General features: G+C 33.5%; 2 protein-coding genes and 1 long non-coding RNA gene across 5 annotated transcripts in view; 1 reads left to right on the forward strand and 2 right to left on the reverse strand.

Moving 5' to 3' along the window:
* LOC147076407 (uncharacterized) overlaps window positions 1-15,816 on the forward strand; it is a 493,316-nt gene that overhangs the window by 227,055 nt on the left and 250,445 nt on the right. The gene's annotated exons all lie outside the window — the stretch shown is intronic.
* On the reverse strand, window positions 1,268-9,400 carry LOC147076421 (uncharacterized). 2 transcript variants are annotated; one of them, XM_085940261.1, is made up of 4 exons: window positions 9,017-9,400; window positions 8,811-8,903; window positions 8,416-8,508; window positions 1,268-3,758 (listed from the first exon to the last, which is right to left on the reverse strand). In XM_085940261.1, the coding sequence occupies exons 2-4, from the start codon at window positions 8,882-8,884 to the stop codon at window positions 3,713-3,715; spliced, it is 213 nt and encodes a 70-aa protein (XP_085796387.1). In that variant the 5' UTR covers window positions 8,885-8,903; window positions 9,017-9,400; the 3' UTR covers window positions 1,268-3,712. The 2 variants fall into 2 exon arrangements, with proteins under 2 accessions (XP_085796387.1, XP_085796386.1); XM_085940260.1 differs by lacking the exons at window positions 8,416-8,508; window positions 8,811-8,903; window positions 9,017-9,400 and adding an exon at window positions 6,438-6,520 and having other exon boundaries at window positions 1,274-3,758.
* On the reverse strand, window positions 11,188-12,194 carry LOC147076422 (uncharacterized). Its single transcript, XR_015069297.1, has 3 exons — window positions 12,065-12,194; window positions 11,421-11,607; window positions 11,188-11,305 (listed from the first exon to the last, which is right to left on the reverse strand). It is a non-coding gene; the product is annotated as an uncharacterized LOC147076422 (long non-coding RNA).

Genomic DNA, 15,816 nt, shown 5'->3' on the forward strand with positions numbered 1-15,816 from the left:
TTAGCGATTTTTTGTATTTATTAATACATCCACTTGAATTATGGTTAGTTGTCGGGTTAAGAATCATTATTTGTCGAGTATTGACATAATAATAATAAATTGTATCCTACAATCGCATGTTTTAAAATATTAATACCAGCGTAGCGAAATAGCGCCGCAGGCTCAAATATAATATATTAATACTCGTAACTCCCCCTCAACGATACGCCACTGCGTAGTTCGTCAATTTATATAGCTCAGCCGGTGAGGGGTTATTAATTAAAAGAAGATATTTTCTTTTTGTATAGGAGTGCTGTATGACTCCGTTTATTCGTTTTTCTCTGCATATAATGTTCGGTTTACAATTTCATTAATCTCACCCGTAAGTGAACGGGATGAGATAATTTCGCCGGGTAGTACTTCGGCGTACAAGGTGGTTCGAGAAGTTCCAAGTAGATATGATGCGGCGAGGGGCTGTTGCTGACTGATCCGGGATGAGACTGATTCGGAAGACTGATAATTTATTACCCGGATGTATCTATATTTATAGCAGCATCCCTGTTTCTAATTGGTCCAAAGAGATAACAAGAGGGGGTGACCCAAGATTCTAATGTATTCGTTAATTCGTACTACGTGACATCTCTTGTTTATTTAATTTGAATTTACTAGGGTGTCAAAATGACCAAGTACCAAGAGATAATCTGTTGTATGCACGTGGATGGATGTATTGACGTTATAAAATGTCGGCTATGTAATTCGATTGATTTTAAATGAATTTATCTAGGGAATTTGTATAGCCGTCTCCAGCATAGACTCGCGGTTATTGTCTTATGCCAAGAGTAAACACACGATTTGATTAGCGTTTAAAGTATATGCATTTACAACTACTTACTAGGTACCTATTGACATAATAATAGGCCCTGTAATTGACATCCACCGACCTTCACATAAACATTTGTGATTTTACGAAATAAACGTGTATGTTGCCTTTACCTTTTACCAATACATATAAGTTATTATAACAAGTTCAACTTAAAATTACGTCTTTTATAATAATAATATTTTACTATTTTCACAAAATAGCAAAATACTACTTCTTCACAGAGGCAATTCGCAATTCAATGTCTAAGAGTATATCGATCGGCGATGTGACTCCCGCATTGCCTTTGTTTTTAGCCGCTGTTTCTATACCGCACAGCTGCATAAAGGTCAGGATTTTAATTTATTTAGTTAGAAATCGGCGAAGCTTCACGCCGGTTTCATCAAGATTTTATTTTTTCTTAAATTTGCGAATTTCCTTATGATTTATATTACAGACGACAGATACAATTATTATGAACACAATAATCAAATAATATTTCAGAAAAATTGAATTCTAATGAGTTTACGACGTTATTTTCCTAATAAATCTGTGGGCCTGATAACTTCTGGCGGGAGTCATGCTTGCATAGACGCACAGACGCACACACATACCAACGCATTGGCTGGCTGTTTGGTGTTGCCATGCTACAGACCTTAATGTTGCCACGCGCGGAGAAATTTATTCTATATTTATTAATTTACTATTAACGAGTTTACGGATTGAAATATTATTCGATTAGTGTGTTCCACATAACATATTAATTATTTATATACACTTTGTTATTAATCTCTCACTACTGCGTCCATCCTCTTTATGTTAGCAATCATTTTTCTTCTTCCATACTGTTACACGGTTACATAATATATTTTAATTCAACTTATACCTAACATTTTATATTAACATTATCACAGGTTTTATATACAGAACAAGGCAATTTATCATCCATCATTCTTTCTCTCTGTATTACCTTGTTCGTATCAATTTGTGTCCCATCCGATATATTTACATACCGAACGGGGAACGTAAAACCTGTGAACAAACAAACAATTTACATATGATTAGACAAGGAAGGCGTTTTAGGTGTTTTACTAAGCCGTATAGTTAGAGATCAGGTTTACATGTCGGCTTATTACTACTTAATTTACTATGCGGATACGCCCGCCTACCTGCAGGTTGTGACAATATCCAGCCATGTAGGCAAATTTGGCTATTAAGTAAGTATTGTATAATATATAAGTTATTTGAGTTTTTTTTTGGAAGCAATGCACCGCGGCACACCGGTTGCGGAGCACTGTGCTACAGCATATATATGAACATACATTGTATTTATAAGGCTTTTCACCAGTATATGTCATTTTATGTGTTTTAAAAGTAGGTACTAAGCTGCGAGCATCTATATGAAAACACACTGCATTAATTACAGGGTTTTTCACCTAGTATGAGTAATTTCATGTCTTTTAAGATGACAACGTGTCGAACATCTATATGAACAAAGATTGCATTTAAAAGGCTTTTCACCAGTATGTGTAATTTGATGTATTTTTAGACTACTATTATGGGAGCATTCATATGAACACACACTGCATTTATAAGGTTTTTCACCAGTGTGGGTTCTTTTATGACGTTTAAGATCACGAAGTTGCGAACATTCATATGAACATACATTGCATTTATGGGGTTTTTCAAGAGAATGTTTCATTTTATGTATTTTTAGAGTACCTAACTGCGAGCATCTATATGAACATACATTGCATTCAAAAGGTTTGTCACCAGTATGTGTCATTTTATGTATTTTTAGAGCACCTAACTGCGAGCATCTATATGAACACACACTGCATTTATAAGGTTTTTCACCAGAATGTTTCATATTATGTATTTTTAGATGGCTTAATCGCGCGCATCTATATAAACATAAATTGCATTTATAAGGCTTTTCACCAGTATGTGTCATTTTATGTATTTTAAGATCACTAGGTCGCGAGCATGTATAGGTACATACATTGCATTTATAAGGTTTTTCACCAGAATGTTTCATATTATGTAATTTTAGATGGCTTAATCGCGCGCATCTATATAAACATAAATTGCATTTATAAGGCTTTTCACCAGTATGTGTCATTTTATGTATTTTAAGATTACTAGGTTGCGAGCATGTATAGGTACATACATTGCATTTATAAGGTTTTTCACCAGTATGTTTCATATTATGTAATTGAAGATGGCTTTTTTGCGCGGATCTATATGAACATACATTGCATTTATAAGGCTTTTCACCAGTATGTGTCATTTTATGGTTTTTAAGATTATTAAGATACGAGCATCTATATGAACAAACATTACATTTATAAGATTTTTCACCAGTATGTGTCATTTTATGGTTTTTAAGATTATTAAGATACGAGCATCTATATGAACACACATTACATTTATAAGGTTTTTCACCAGAATGCCTCACATTATGGCGTTTAAGATCACCAAGATGCGAGCATCTATATGAACACACATTGCATTTATAAGGTTTTTCACCAGTATGTCTCATTTTATGGCTTTTAAGATGACCAAGTTGCGAGCATCTATATGGACACACATTGCATTTATAAGGTTTTTCACCAGTAAGTCTTATTTTATGACTTTTAAGTCCGTCCGTGTGAATCATTTTGTGACTTTTTAGATCACTCCTGCATCCAAAAATTGCGTTACACACGCTACATATGAAATTACATGAGAAATGTATTACTCTTCTAAGAATAAGGCGAAGTTCCTTCGGAGCACTTAGTTTTATGACTTCTTTCTTGACATTTTGTTCATCTATCGTTACTTCTGAATACTGCATCATTTGATCCTGGATTTCATCAGGCGAGCATTGTTGACTTATAATTGTATCATGGTTCCCTGTGAAACATCCCTTCGTAGAAATCTATAAAACCAAAATTACCGTACTTAATTTGAGGGGTATAGAAACAAAGGTAGCTTTCTACGAAAACAATGTTTTGGAGAAAAGGCTAAAAATCTAATTTTAAGCAGATAAGTTTAATGCAGAACTTTTTTTTTCAATGTAGAAATAAATAAGGTTAAAGAGATAATTTGTATAATAAAAATCGTTACGTAATTTCTCTAGACTTATTAAAATATTTTAATTATAAAAGTCAATATTGCTACATTTGCTTCAAAATTTAAAAGATTTGCTGGTTTTGCGTCTAACTAATTGAAAGTTTGCTCCAAAATTGAACCGAGCGGCCATTTTGTCACATGAATTTTTGAATAGGAATAATATTGAATATAGAAGAATGCAGCCTTAGCTTTTAATGTGAATTTTTAAAGTAAATTTTGTATGAAAGAATGTAAGGTTTGCGCCTCAAATATTGTTTTACCATGTAAATAATGAGGAGCTCTATATTCCTGCATTCATTGGTTATTTTGCCATTTTTTCCAAGATTGCTGTCTTTGTTTCTATACCCCTCATTTTATAAACTCTAAATCGTCACTGTTCTGGCAGAATACACTAATTCGAAAAAATGACATATTGAGTTAGTTATGCCAAAATGTTCCTTATTTCAAACTTTACCGTCTAGAAACCTTCTTAATAAATAAACAGTCTTTATTTTATAGTCATCAAACGTCCCTGCGCAGGGAAATTGTCAAATTAAAAAGATGTGTTTTATATAATTAAACCCCGTGATGTCACACAACCCCAAATTAAGTGATGCCTTTGAAGAATGCTGTCAGCATACGTGTAAGTTCCCTACCATTCTTCCCGGTATCAGTACCTACCAAAATGTTCCTTATTTCAAACGTTACCTTCTGGAAACCTTCTTAATAAATAAACAGTATTTATAATAAAGTTATCCTTTTTACGATTACTTAATAAACCCACATGATAAATCATTTCAAACATTTTAACAACTTCATAGTCAAATTACACAAAACTAGTATTCTCCAGTTAGTGTGTTCTGCCAGAACAGAGACGTAATTATAATTATACTCAGCGCTCGAAATGGAAGAGTTTACGAACCGGAGCGCCCGACAATTTTCTGAAGATATTAACATAGTTATCAAATTTTATGTATATTTTATAAATAAATAAGGATGAGGCGGAGCGATAATTTTACTGATTTCACGAACCGGAACGGCGCTCCGGTGCGTTCCGATCCATTTCGAGCCCTGGTTATACTATTCCATGTTAATTATTTTTTTTCATCATCGTCAGTTAATATCAAGTAAAGAATTGAGAGTAAAAATGACAATAAGAAATGATATTACCTACTTTGTGTTTTTTTTTTTTTTTTAGAATTATTAATAACCATATCCTTGCTTTTTCGTACGAGGTGGTTGTTAGTAATTTTGAACAATCACAAACACCCAGGCTTTGAGAAAAACACATAAATGTTTTTGTCATGACCGGGATCGAACCCAGAACTTTCGGGTGGAAGGCCAGCGCCTTATCCACTACACCACGAGAGCCGCTCCTACTTTGGTATTACTTACATATCAAATAAATAATTTTATCGTGCGATCTAGTGGGTAAAAAATGCACATCCATATAACATGCAAAATCAAATGCATAAAACAAACTCCGATCGAATTATCGTACAAATAGTGGTACCTATATAACTATGCACAAAAGAAGTATAGCTTCAAATGCAAAATCACAGATTGGATAAAGTAATCGACTGATATGAATAGGACAGGTTCACTCTGCAACTGTACTATTTATATATATTGATACAATAATTTACTATCACCAGAATAATGTAACGATGGCTGTGCGGCTTACGCGTCGGTCTGTAATGTCGCTCAGTGGCGCACCCAGGATTTATTGGGGGGGCCCAAGGAGGAGAATGTAACTAAGTCCCATATGCTCTTTTTCTTCTTCAAAGCCTAATTTCTCGTTTATCGGTCGTTTGTCTATTGCACTCTGTATACCTACACCATGGTCCCCACATCCTGAAACGGGCCCTCAGGCTAGAATATTTGGCGGGCCCCCTACCTACCGCTAAGATTAAAGGCAGTGTGAAACACTACATTAACGTTTTTCAAATTGTGTTTTAGTTCAAATTAAGGGTAGGTTCTTATACAGTGAATTATTGGCGATTTTAAATTTATCTACTTTAATAATGGAGCTGTCGAGTATCGACACATATTAATCAAAAAATATAATGCACAATTATATAATTGAAAATGTTCAAGGCCATGAAGTATAATAGCGCCGCACACCAACACGCCGGGCCCCCCACAGCCTGGGCCCCCAGGCTAGAGCCCTGTCAGCCCTCCCCAGCTATGACCTACACCACTCCGGAATTCGGGTATTCGGTCGAAAACCGTGTGGTATGACAAGTTAGTATCGCCCGTATCATACCGTATACGATAACACCTATTTTTGAAACCACTCGCTACGGACTATTTTAACTCGCGAGTGACTAGTTGGCAACATCGCCAAAACCGAGAAAATCGGTGTCTATGGTACGAGATGAAACGTCAAAAATGAAATGTCAAACGAAATCATTATTTTTGTTGGTTATGTTTGTGTATAATTCATACAATATTCGATTGATTTAGTATTATGATATAGATATATGTACGTAGAATATAACCTTACATAAATGCGAAACCATATAATATTATTACACTGTAAAACAAGATTTAACAAAATAAACACAGTGTCTTCAATAACATTTATTTTTATGTAGGTATTTATTCATTACAAACCATTATAAAACATTAACATAATTAATTGAACTCAAGATAACAGAGTATTAAGTAACATTGTGAATAGGTAATATAATAATTCGGCATCTTTATTGTTTATAAATTGGTAATGCCGTGTTCTTTCCGTCAGCGAACTCATTCATTTTGACGTTTTGATTTTCAAGGTCACTGTCACATACGAAACGAAATATTAAAATAAACATGGAAATCGGGTAATAGGTACATGAATTCACGTCCTTCGTCGTGCAAAAGTAGCAAAAGAATGGAGAGGTTTCAATTAAGTGATCTTAATTGAAATGAGGTAGGTGAGGTTATGCCCGTCTCAACATTATACCTACCTACGACTTTTTAATTCTCCATGGATATAATATTATAAACGTAATAATGTGTCAAAATATAACATACATCTTCTATGTCTTTGATTAATTTTAATCTATACAACCATATTCATTTTTTCGCGTTGTAAACTCTTCACGCTTGTAGGTAGGTGGTAACATTAAACTTAAGATACCTAATAAACCTATATGGCGTGAGAATTTGTAAAATATATCTCACAAGCAAATTACGTATAAATAGTGCATCACTGAGTGAAAAAGCATTTTGACATAAGTTAACATAATTATTTGATCTGTTTCGCGGATGATTACGTGATCCTAAAAGTGCCGCAAAAGTAACTATTTATGGGATTGACATATTTTACAATAATTGGGTGAACGATACAAATCTATAGCAATGCTTTGGCGAAATATAAAATAATAATATGTAGGTAATTATTCTCGCGAGCCCAATAATAAAATACTATCTTTTCGCAGCCTAACCTTTCACTTTTATTTGACAGTTGAAAACTAAACTGCGTTATCGGCGCGAGACATCAGTGCGCATGCTCACATACTCAACTCGTATGGGGGACTATGGTCACGAGTGCCCTTTGGTATGGGCAATATTGTCGACACAGATTATGACTAATTCAGGTAGTGATAAGTTTCGACATGCCTTATTTCGATAACCTACGTCACTTTCGCGAATGACTACGATGTTTCACACGACTCGCAAGTTCTAACATAAGGCCCCAGGAGCGAAAATTTTATCGAGCGCTCCAGTTCGTTTAATTTTCCATTTTGAGTGCTGATACAGTGACTTCCCATGGGAAGGTAAGTTATGTATCGCTAATTGGCGGCACAAATAAAACTTTTTAGAATAAATTGACGGGCTGGCAGTTACTAGGTATTCACTTTCATATTTAATGAATCCATAATAATTTATTATGGGTATTTTTCTGAAATATACCCCCCCCGTACCACTTTTCTATGTCCGTGCCGGTACGTGTATGGCAGATATTTTGATTTCACATTATACTAATGTATAATTTATTATATTCGTGAATTTTAACATTCATTTCATTATTTATTGAAAATGGCGCACCTGTGCCGCGCATGATATTTTTTCAATACAATTACTTAATCAGTTATGCGTCAATGACATAGAGCTACTTTACAAGCTAGTTGTTGGCGAATTTAAAAGCGGGCGAGTCAGCTAGTGCTATTGTGATGATGACACCCAAAACTTTCAACTCGCTCAGAAGCCAACAAGCTAGCGGAGTTGAAACCGAAATTTTTGGTACTATTTTGACACGACGTAGGTATATAGTTCGTTTTATTACCGGGAGGTCGTTTGTATCGCCCCACTGCGCAGACGCAGTAGGCCCACATGCCAGCGTGTAAAGTTGAACGGCTTTCAACTTTTCTCGGTAGATTGTTTACAATCTGCTTGTTCGATGATGACACTGGGCGAGTTTACAAGCAGATTGTAAATTCGCCAACAAGTAGCTTGTCAAGTATCTCAATGTCATCGAGGCTTTATGCACCCACCTGTGAATCATTATTGAACAGCGGCCCAGTCGAGCAAACGCCGAATTCTCCAGACGGAAGACAACTTCCATCGTCGTCAGGTTTGATATCAACCTACAAACAAACCAATAAGTATGTACCTATACAGTTTCAATAGAACGTTTCGAAGACAGAGAATACGTATAAAAAACACTAATGCAACATTAATTATTCTTGTTATTGAATTAATATGCGTTATCTAAGGATTTGCGAATGTCTCTTGTCATTTTAAGTTGGCCACGGATTATTGACGACAGAAAATGGAATTTATTAATTAAAACAAATAAAGTCAGCAATTAATTCTCTCTTGAAAATGCCGCCTATATGCCGCGCAAGATAGTTTTACATTACAATTAATCAGTTAGGTAAGTACCCACCTGTGAATCAGTATTAAACATTGGCCCGGTCGAGGAAGTACCGAACTCTTCCACCGGATGACAGCTGCTTTCATCGACGTCACGTTTGATAACCTACAAACAAACCAATAAGTAGGTATACAGTTTCAATATAACGTTTCGAAGACATATAATGAGAGTAAAAAACATTTTCTAACGAAATTTTAATTAAGTATTATCAAATTAACCTGTATTATGGAGTTGTCAAGTTCTGGGGACGATCGATGACCTTCCTGGCTAAGCGAATGGATATTTGGTATACTGCAACCAATAACACTGCGTAGTGTTTCATCATCTGCCTCAAGGTCTAGCGGTTCACTTTTAATGTCCATTTTAACAATATTATTTATTGCAGAAATCTGAAATACAACACGAGACACGTGTCACAATAGGTTACGAAGCCTGTCAATCGCTGTAATAACAGTTTTTACATAACTAAATCATTAATACAGCAAACAGCGTTCACTATTATATTGAAATATAAAGATTTACACTGATCAATGTGTTTTAATTGGACTTTTGTTGGACGAGAATACGTTATATGTATAGCGTGCGAGTCAAACAATGGTGGCAAACAACAAAATGGCGTCCCATCTTTTAGTGCAGTTAGTGATGGGCAAAAAGTATCGATTTTTTTGTCATTTCGATCACTCAATTCTTTTTCCCAGTTGAAATATTTAAATGCCGATTAGCGATTCCTTGCATAATAATTATAGGATTGAAAGCCTGTCATTCGCTGTAAGTATTGCTGTAATGACAGTTTTTACATTACTACTAAATCATTAAATACAGCAAACTGGGTTCACTTTTATATAAAGATTAACACTTATAAATGTATTATAATAATATTAGACTTTTATTAAATGAGATTACTTTCTTAGTAGTGTGAGTTTATCAATCGATGACAAATGAAAATAACGTCAAATCAGTGTTGCCATCCTTTCAAATTGGTATTATAGTGCAGGGCCTCCAAAATTATAGTATTCGGGGAAAAATATAGTACGCGTTGTCATCTGTTGAAAATGTTTAGGGTTTTTTGTTTCTCAGAAAAAAATAACGGAGAATTTGAGTAACACCGAGACCCCTTTTTATTTAGGTACCTTTTCCGACCAAAAATGCTTACCGAAGAATTCAAGAAATTTCATTTAAACCTAAATCAAGGGATTTTTTTACGTCTTTCGAACATTTTTTTTCCAAGTTCTCCAAATCTTACTTTTCAAATATTTTTTTCCGATATCGTCGTCGCGCTTGCAAAATCCGCTATGGTATTCCCCCAGAGGTAGCACACAAATGTCAGTGTGTACTCGTTTTATGAGAGAAAGTGTTACTTCTCTGAAATTAGGTACACTTTGCTGCAAATGGGCCATACTCGGACATAAAAACGCCCCACTGAGTATTTTTTTTTATCAACACAAGCTTACAACCAATTTATGATAAACGTATTTTCATTATAAAAAGTTCCCGCAATAAAAACTTTATTAGGATTCAGGGTAAGAAAAAATAATGCAAATGGATGTAAGTATTTTATTTTTAATAACACAAAAAACACAATAATATTATGAAAAATTATACACAAATCAGTTAATAGCAAATGGTTAAATATTGGAATAAGAAATATGGTCTTGTTTTTACATATTGTTCTTTATAAAATAACATAGCATTTTTGTTTAGATAAAACGGTTAAATAAAAAACATAAATAATTACAGTTACAAACAAAAAAAAAGTATATTATATTACCTACCTATTTACACTTGTGTATTTTGAAAATATTTTATGAAATAAAAATATAACATGGGTTCATTTTGACATATTGTGTATAAAATTACTTGGTTATATAAACCTATTAGACACAAAATACAGGTAGGTATGTTGAAAATTTGATTATAAATAGTTAATTACAATATTTTATCTATTTAACATAATATTATTATCAGAAAAGCCCTGCATAATATATAATAAGAATTCATACAAAAAAATCGATTATTTAAAACGAAAATGGTTTGAAAAACTATTGATTCCTAAGTATAATTAATCTATTAAAATATTGTCTAATATGGTTGATTGGTTGCTCTGCATTTTTCGCTAAATAATGATATCTTATTTCTAAATATTTTTTTGAAACTAGTTTCATTAAATTTGTGACATGGTTTGTTAATGGCGAAGTATCATACATGTGATTATCTAATTCTCTAAAAATACAGTTGCTATTAACAAAATATTTTAAAAGTTTATTATTTAAATATTCTAAATTAAATTTTGGATGCATACGAATGCCTCCGCTTTGATGCAGGGCTTCTCTAAAGATTTTTTCACTGCGTGTACAAATTACATGCGTGTACATTAACATAAACCGTCGGGGTGTACAGGGAGAACCAAATGAAGTTGCTGGTAGAGCGCTATTTTTCGATGTATCATCAGAGGTAACGTCAACATCCATCTTTTCCAGTGTTGGCGGGTTGTGAACCTTCGGCATTGACTGAAAGAAATACATGAATTTTATTTGCAAAATTTTCAAAAGGAACTTTAGGCAAGTTGTTATAGAGATATCATTTCATTAAACTATAGTAAAATGCACAAAGTGTTTACCGCACCTGAAGTACATTAATATAAAATATCGATGGTATTGAAAACTCTTTCAGCCGGATAATGTGACCGCCTCTGATGAAATCACTTTCCGAGAAATGCTTCCCACACAGTAGTGAATATTTGGATGGCACCCAGCTCTCCCGCCCGACTGCATCAATCCACAATTTCCGAAGAACTTCATTTTTCGGAAATCTGAAACAATTTAATTTATATAACATTATAAAATTGCTACATATACTCCATTACATACTTCATATAAATACAATTTTTTGTTTGGTATTCTTAAAAATATATTTAACTCTGAAATGAAATATAAAATCTATGTAAATAATGAATGTCATTAACTAGCACTAACAGTTTTTACTTTGAAAAACACATCGTATATTTTGGGTTCAAAATAATATTATGCATACGGCCCTGGATTTTTCGCAATAAACAACCATTTGACGTTTGATGTAAAAGTGTGAATTGTTATTGTAAAAGATCAATGTATAAATAATTAATAGTATGCATATTGTTCCGAAATGCTGTTACTCATTTGTATTCTTCCATTAAATAAACATTTTTTTACCGAATAATAACGTTTAGTAATATAACACTTATTTGTCAATAAACGTAGAGAAAAATGTAATATTATTATTATAAATACCTGTGAAAAGATACGCCGGCATTCCTCTTGGCTTTGCATCCTATTGCACTGCAACAGGCCATGGTTTTTTTACTTAAAATGTCGACGAAAATATCTTACTTCTTTCAACATGGAGAGAATAACAATATTATATCCGCCATGTTGTTTTACAACACGAACAAGTAGGTACTAGCTCCAGAATGCCAACATTACCAACTGACTTTCTCCGATTCGTATTTTTTAGTACATAAATGATGGCGTGTTCCCTCTCCCCAGTCTTCCAATCTCTTTGGAAAAAACTGATTTACTCAACAATGCCCCACGTTTTTTACAAAGCAAATAAACTGAAAATTAGATAATTACTTCGGATTCAGTATAGATGATATTTTATAATACAATATTTAACACTTTAGTCGTAATAATATTTTTTGTGGGTAAAAGGCACTTAGCTTGTTTTATTTGGGTCTTTAAATCCGTTTTGTGGTTGAGGCAGCACATAGCGGATTTAAATTAACGCGTATTTTAGACATAGCGGATTTTGCCCCGGGTAAAAAATGATAATTCCATAATTTAATGATATTAATTCGATGCGTAAAACATCTTTAACCAAGCCAATAGTCTGTTTCGAACAAACCTTTATCTTCCCAGCCAAAATTTGACATGTAAATAAGTAATAATTATCGAGTGAAGGGGAAATAAAAATATCCAGAGTACGATGGATAAATAATTAAACAATTTTATTATAGCACATCAAGAAAGTTACATTAGATTATAATAAACAGTTGTATATCTACCTACTTACTGGGCTTTTAAAATTAATACTCTTCTTTAAGTAAACACAAATGATTGTGCAATGTAATGTAATTTTACACTTTTTTATTCTTTAAATATTATTTGTCGACAAACGTAAATAATCCGCTATGTGCACTAGCGTCGGTAGTAAAAGGCGCATTCTGAAGTAAAGGTCAGTGCAAACTCCGTCATGTGTCATTAACAGGCGCAATTAATAGTAACTTTTTTTACTTTAAAATGCGATATGTGACCGGAATATTCATAGCGTATTTTGCAAGCCATTTTTAAGTGAAAATACATAGCTTATTTTGAATTTTTCTAAACTAGCGTTGATATTAGAAAACGGGTTTTACAGGCCCGTCCGTCGCGTGTCGTTTTATCACATAGCGTAAAAATGTAAAAACGCAAAAAAAAATGTTTGTCGGATTTTGCAGGCGCAACGACGAAATAGAAAAGATAATTATGTTAGGCGTGTAAACATCAATTGAATCATCAGGACTTCTCAATGTGCAAGATGTAAAATATTAAGTATGAGAGTAGGTACATAACAATATAACTCTTTTATATTGTACATAGTACGAGGACCAAAATTGTAGTACAAAATACTATAATAATAAAATTATAGTACGGTTGGCAGCACTGCGTCAAATTGAAAAACATAAAATGGCCACGCACAGAGCTATCTTTTAATCAATGAAGCCTGAGCATATCTTTTTGCACAAGCAACGAGTGGTGCACTGTTCAGCTGTCAAAATCAGATCCCAGATTGCTTGACATATTGATTCGCCCTATCAGTGTTATTTATAAATAATATACCTACATTCCTGTTATTCATCAGCTGTCAAAGTCAGACTAGTCCTTGGGTCGGCGACAGTGTTGCCATATTTTGAAAGTGGAATTATAGTACAGAGCCTCCAAAATTATAGTATTTGGAGATAAAATATAGTACGCGTTGTCATCTGTTGAAAATGAAAATTTTCCCAATTTTTCATAGTCGGCTCGTTTTTATTAGGAAAAATATTTCGTCGCGGGCCGCAGGTTCCCGATTTTTCGTGGTCGGCTTGTTTTTTTTGGGAAAAATATTTTGCCTCGGGCCGCAGATTTCCAAATTTTCGAAGACCACTCGATTGCGAAATGGCAAATGCAGAATTATAGTACTTTTATATAAAATTATAGTACGATTTTCAAAATTATAGTATTTTGGGCGTACTATACCTATTTTATATCGTACATAGTACGCGGACCAATATTATAGTACAAATACTATAATTATAGTACGGTTGGCAACACTGGTCGGCGATGCCACGCAACGTTTTTACTCAGTGTTGCCACTCTTATACTAGACATGATCAATGTAGTCTATGACCACAATACAAACCTACAAACTTACCTGGAGAATGGCCAATGTTTTTCCAAACGCGCCAAAACAAGTATAACTTCAAAAATAATAACTATTTTAAAAGTAAATGAAGGTATATGTTGGTGGTGAAAGAATTTCGATAATAAATAATAGAAGTAGGTAGAATTTGTATAACATTTTGTAATCTTTTTGCAAGCGCGTGGAATGTAGGTAGTAGTAAAGTTGGTAAACTCCACAAAATAAATATTGAGATCGCTCAGTTACTTTCATTTTGATTACCTAGGTCAGTGGTCGGCAAACTCATTAGTCAAGAGAGCCAAATATCAAGAGTACAACGATTGCGATTTCTTTGAAGAGCCAAATTTCTTAAACTTAAACTATAGATGTAGGTACACTGATTAATAACTTAATAGACTTTTATTAAAGTTTAAAGTCTTAATTAAACTATAGGTAGGTACACTGAAAAAGACTTGATGTCTTACTTAATCATGATATTATTTATTGATAAAAATTAAATTGTAAGTAATGTATCCATAAAATTAAATCAATAAAGTATACTTATAAAAGTCCATATAGATATAAATTACGTCAATTATTCTCTTTAAATTAACAATTGCCTTCCATCTCCTTGAAAAGTTTGGGTAAGTCAGGATTGTATGTTGTTGTTTTTAATTTTAGACACGATTCCAGGTTTTCATCAATAAGACAACTTCTCAATTTACTCTTACTTGATAAGGTTTATGCTTGCAAAAGATTGTTCGCATGAATATTATGTAGAGCCGGATAGGCAAAGAACAGCAAACGCTAGTTTTTTAATTGATCATGTTATGAGTCAGGAATACTATTCCACGTGTTAAAAATCATCATGTCTTCCTTCTCCAGGTCTTTTAAAGTAGACTACTTGTGCTATGAACCATATTCATATTTGTTTTTCTCCAATATGTCCATATCAGCACAGAGACGTTGAAATTTAGAACTCCATAATTCTTCATTTTTTAAATCCAGTAATTGCATTTCAAAATTTCAAAGTTGCCAAGGTCAACATTAAAGGGAGAAAAAAAATTGTTTAACAAAGACTACGACGCTTTGCTGTTTCTGAATTCCTGAAACCTGTTGAGAAGAGCTTCCCTCATATTTAAAATTGTTGTTTTGAAATAGCAAATGTCAACATCAGAATTATTTTCGTAGCGAAGTTTCAGCAGGCTTTGAAAGTGAATCGAAGATTCTCTTTCGAAATCTTAAGCAAAAAGAGATAATTTGTTTTCGAATGAAATAACTTCTTCTAACATCGAAAAATGTGTTTCCTTTCCCCTGCAGTTTACGATTAAGCTGATTTAGATGAGACGTAACGTCTTACATGAAATATTTTTTTGGATCAACTGATTGTCCGTTACCTATTTCTGGATAGTGAACACTATTCTCAAGGAGAAATGCTTTAATTTCTGTTAATAAGGAAGCGAAGCGTTTTAAAACGTTTCCTCTTGATAACCAACGTATCCTGTTATGCAGCAGAAGATCTGCGTATTAAATTAACTAAAAAAAAATTGGCGATGATTAAGAATACTAACCTTGCAAATTTCTTTTGGAAATGTCTGCGCACAAAGCGTTTTTTGACGAATGA

Source organism: Rhyacophila brunnea, unplaced genomic scaffold (genome assembly GCF_057557595.1).
Source record: "Rhyacophila brunnea isolate RB1 unplaced genomic scaffold, BYU_Rbru_1.0 scaffold_13, whole genome shotgun sequence".
NCBI lineage: Eukaryota > Metazoa > Arthropoda > Insecta > Trichoptera > Rhyacophilidae > Rhyacophila > Rhyacophila brunnea.

Bases quoted from the DNA above. Each gene is read 5' to 3' on its own strand.
- LOC147076421 (XM_085940260.1), bottom strand. From the start codon at position 3,677: ATGATGCAGTATTCAGAAGTAACGATAGATGAACAAAATGTCAAGAAA.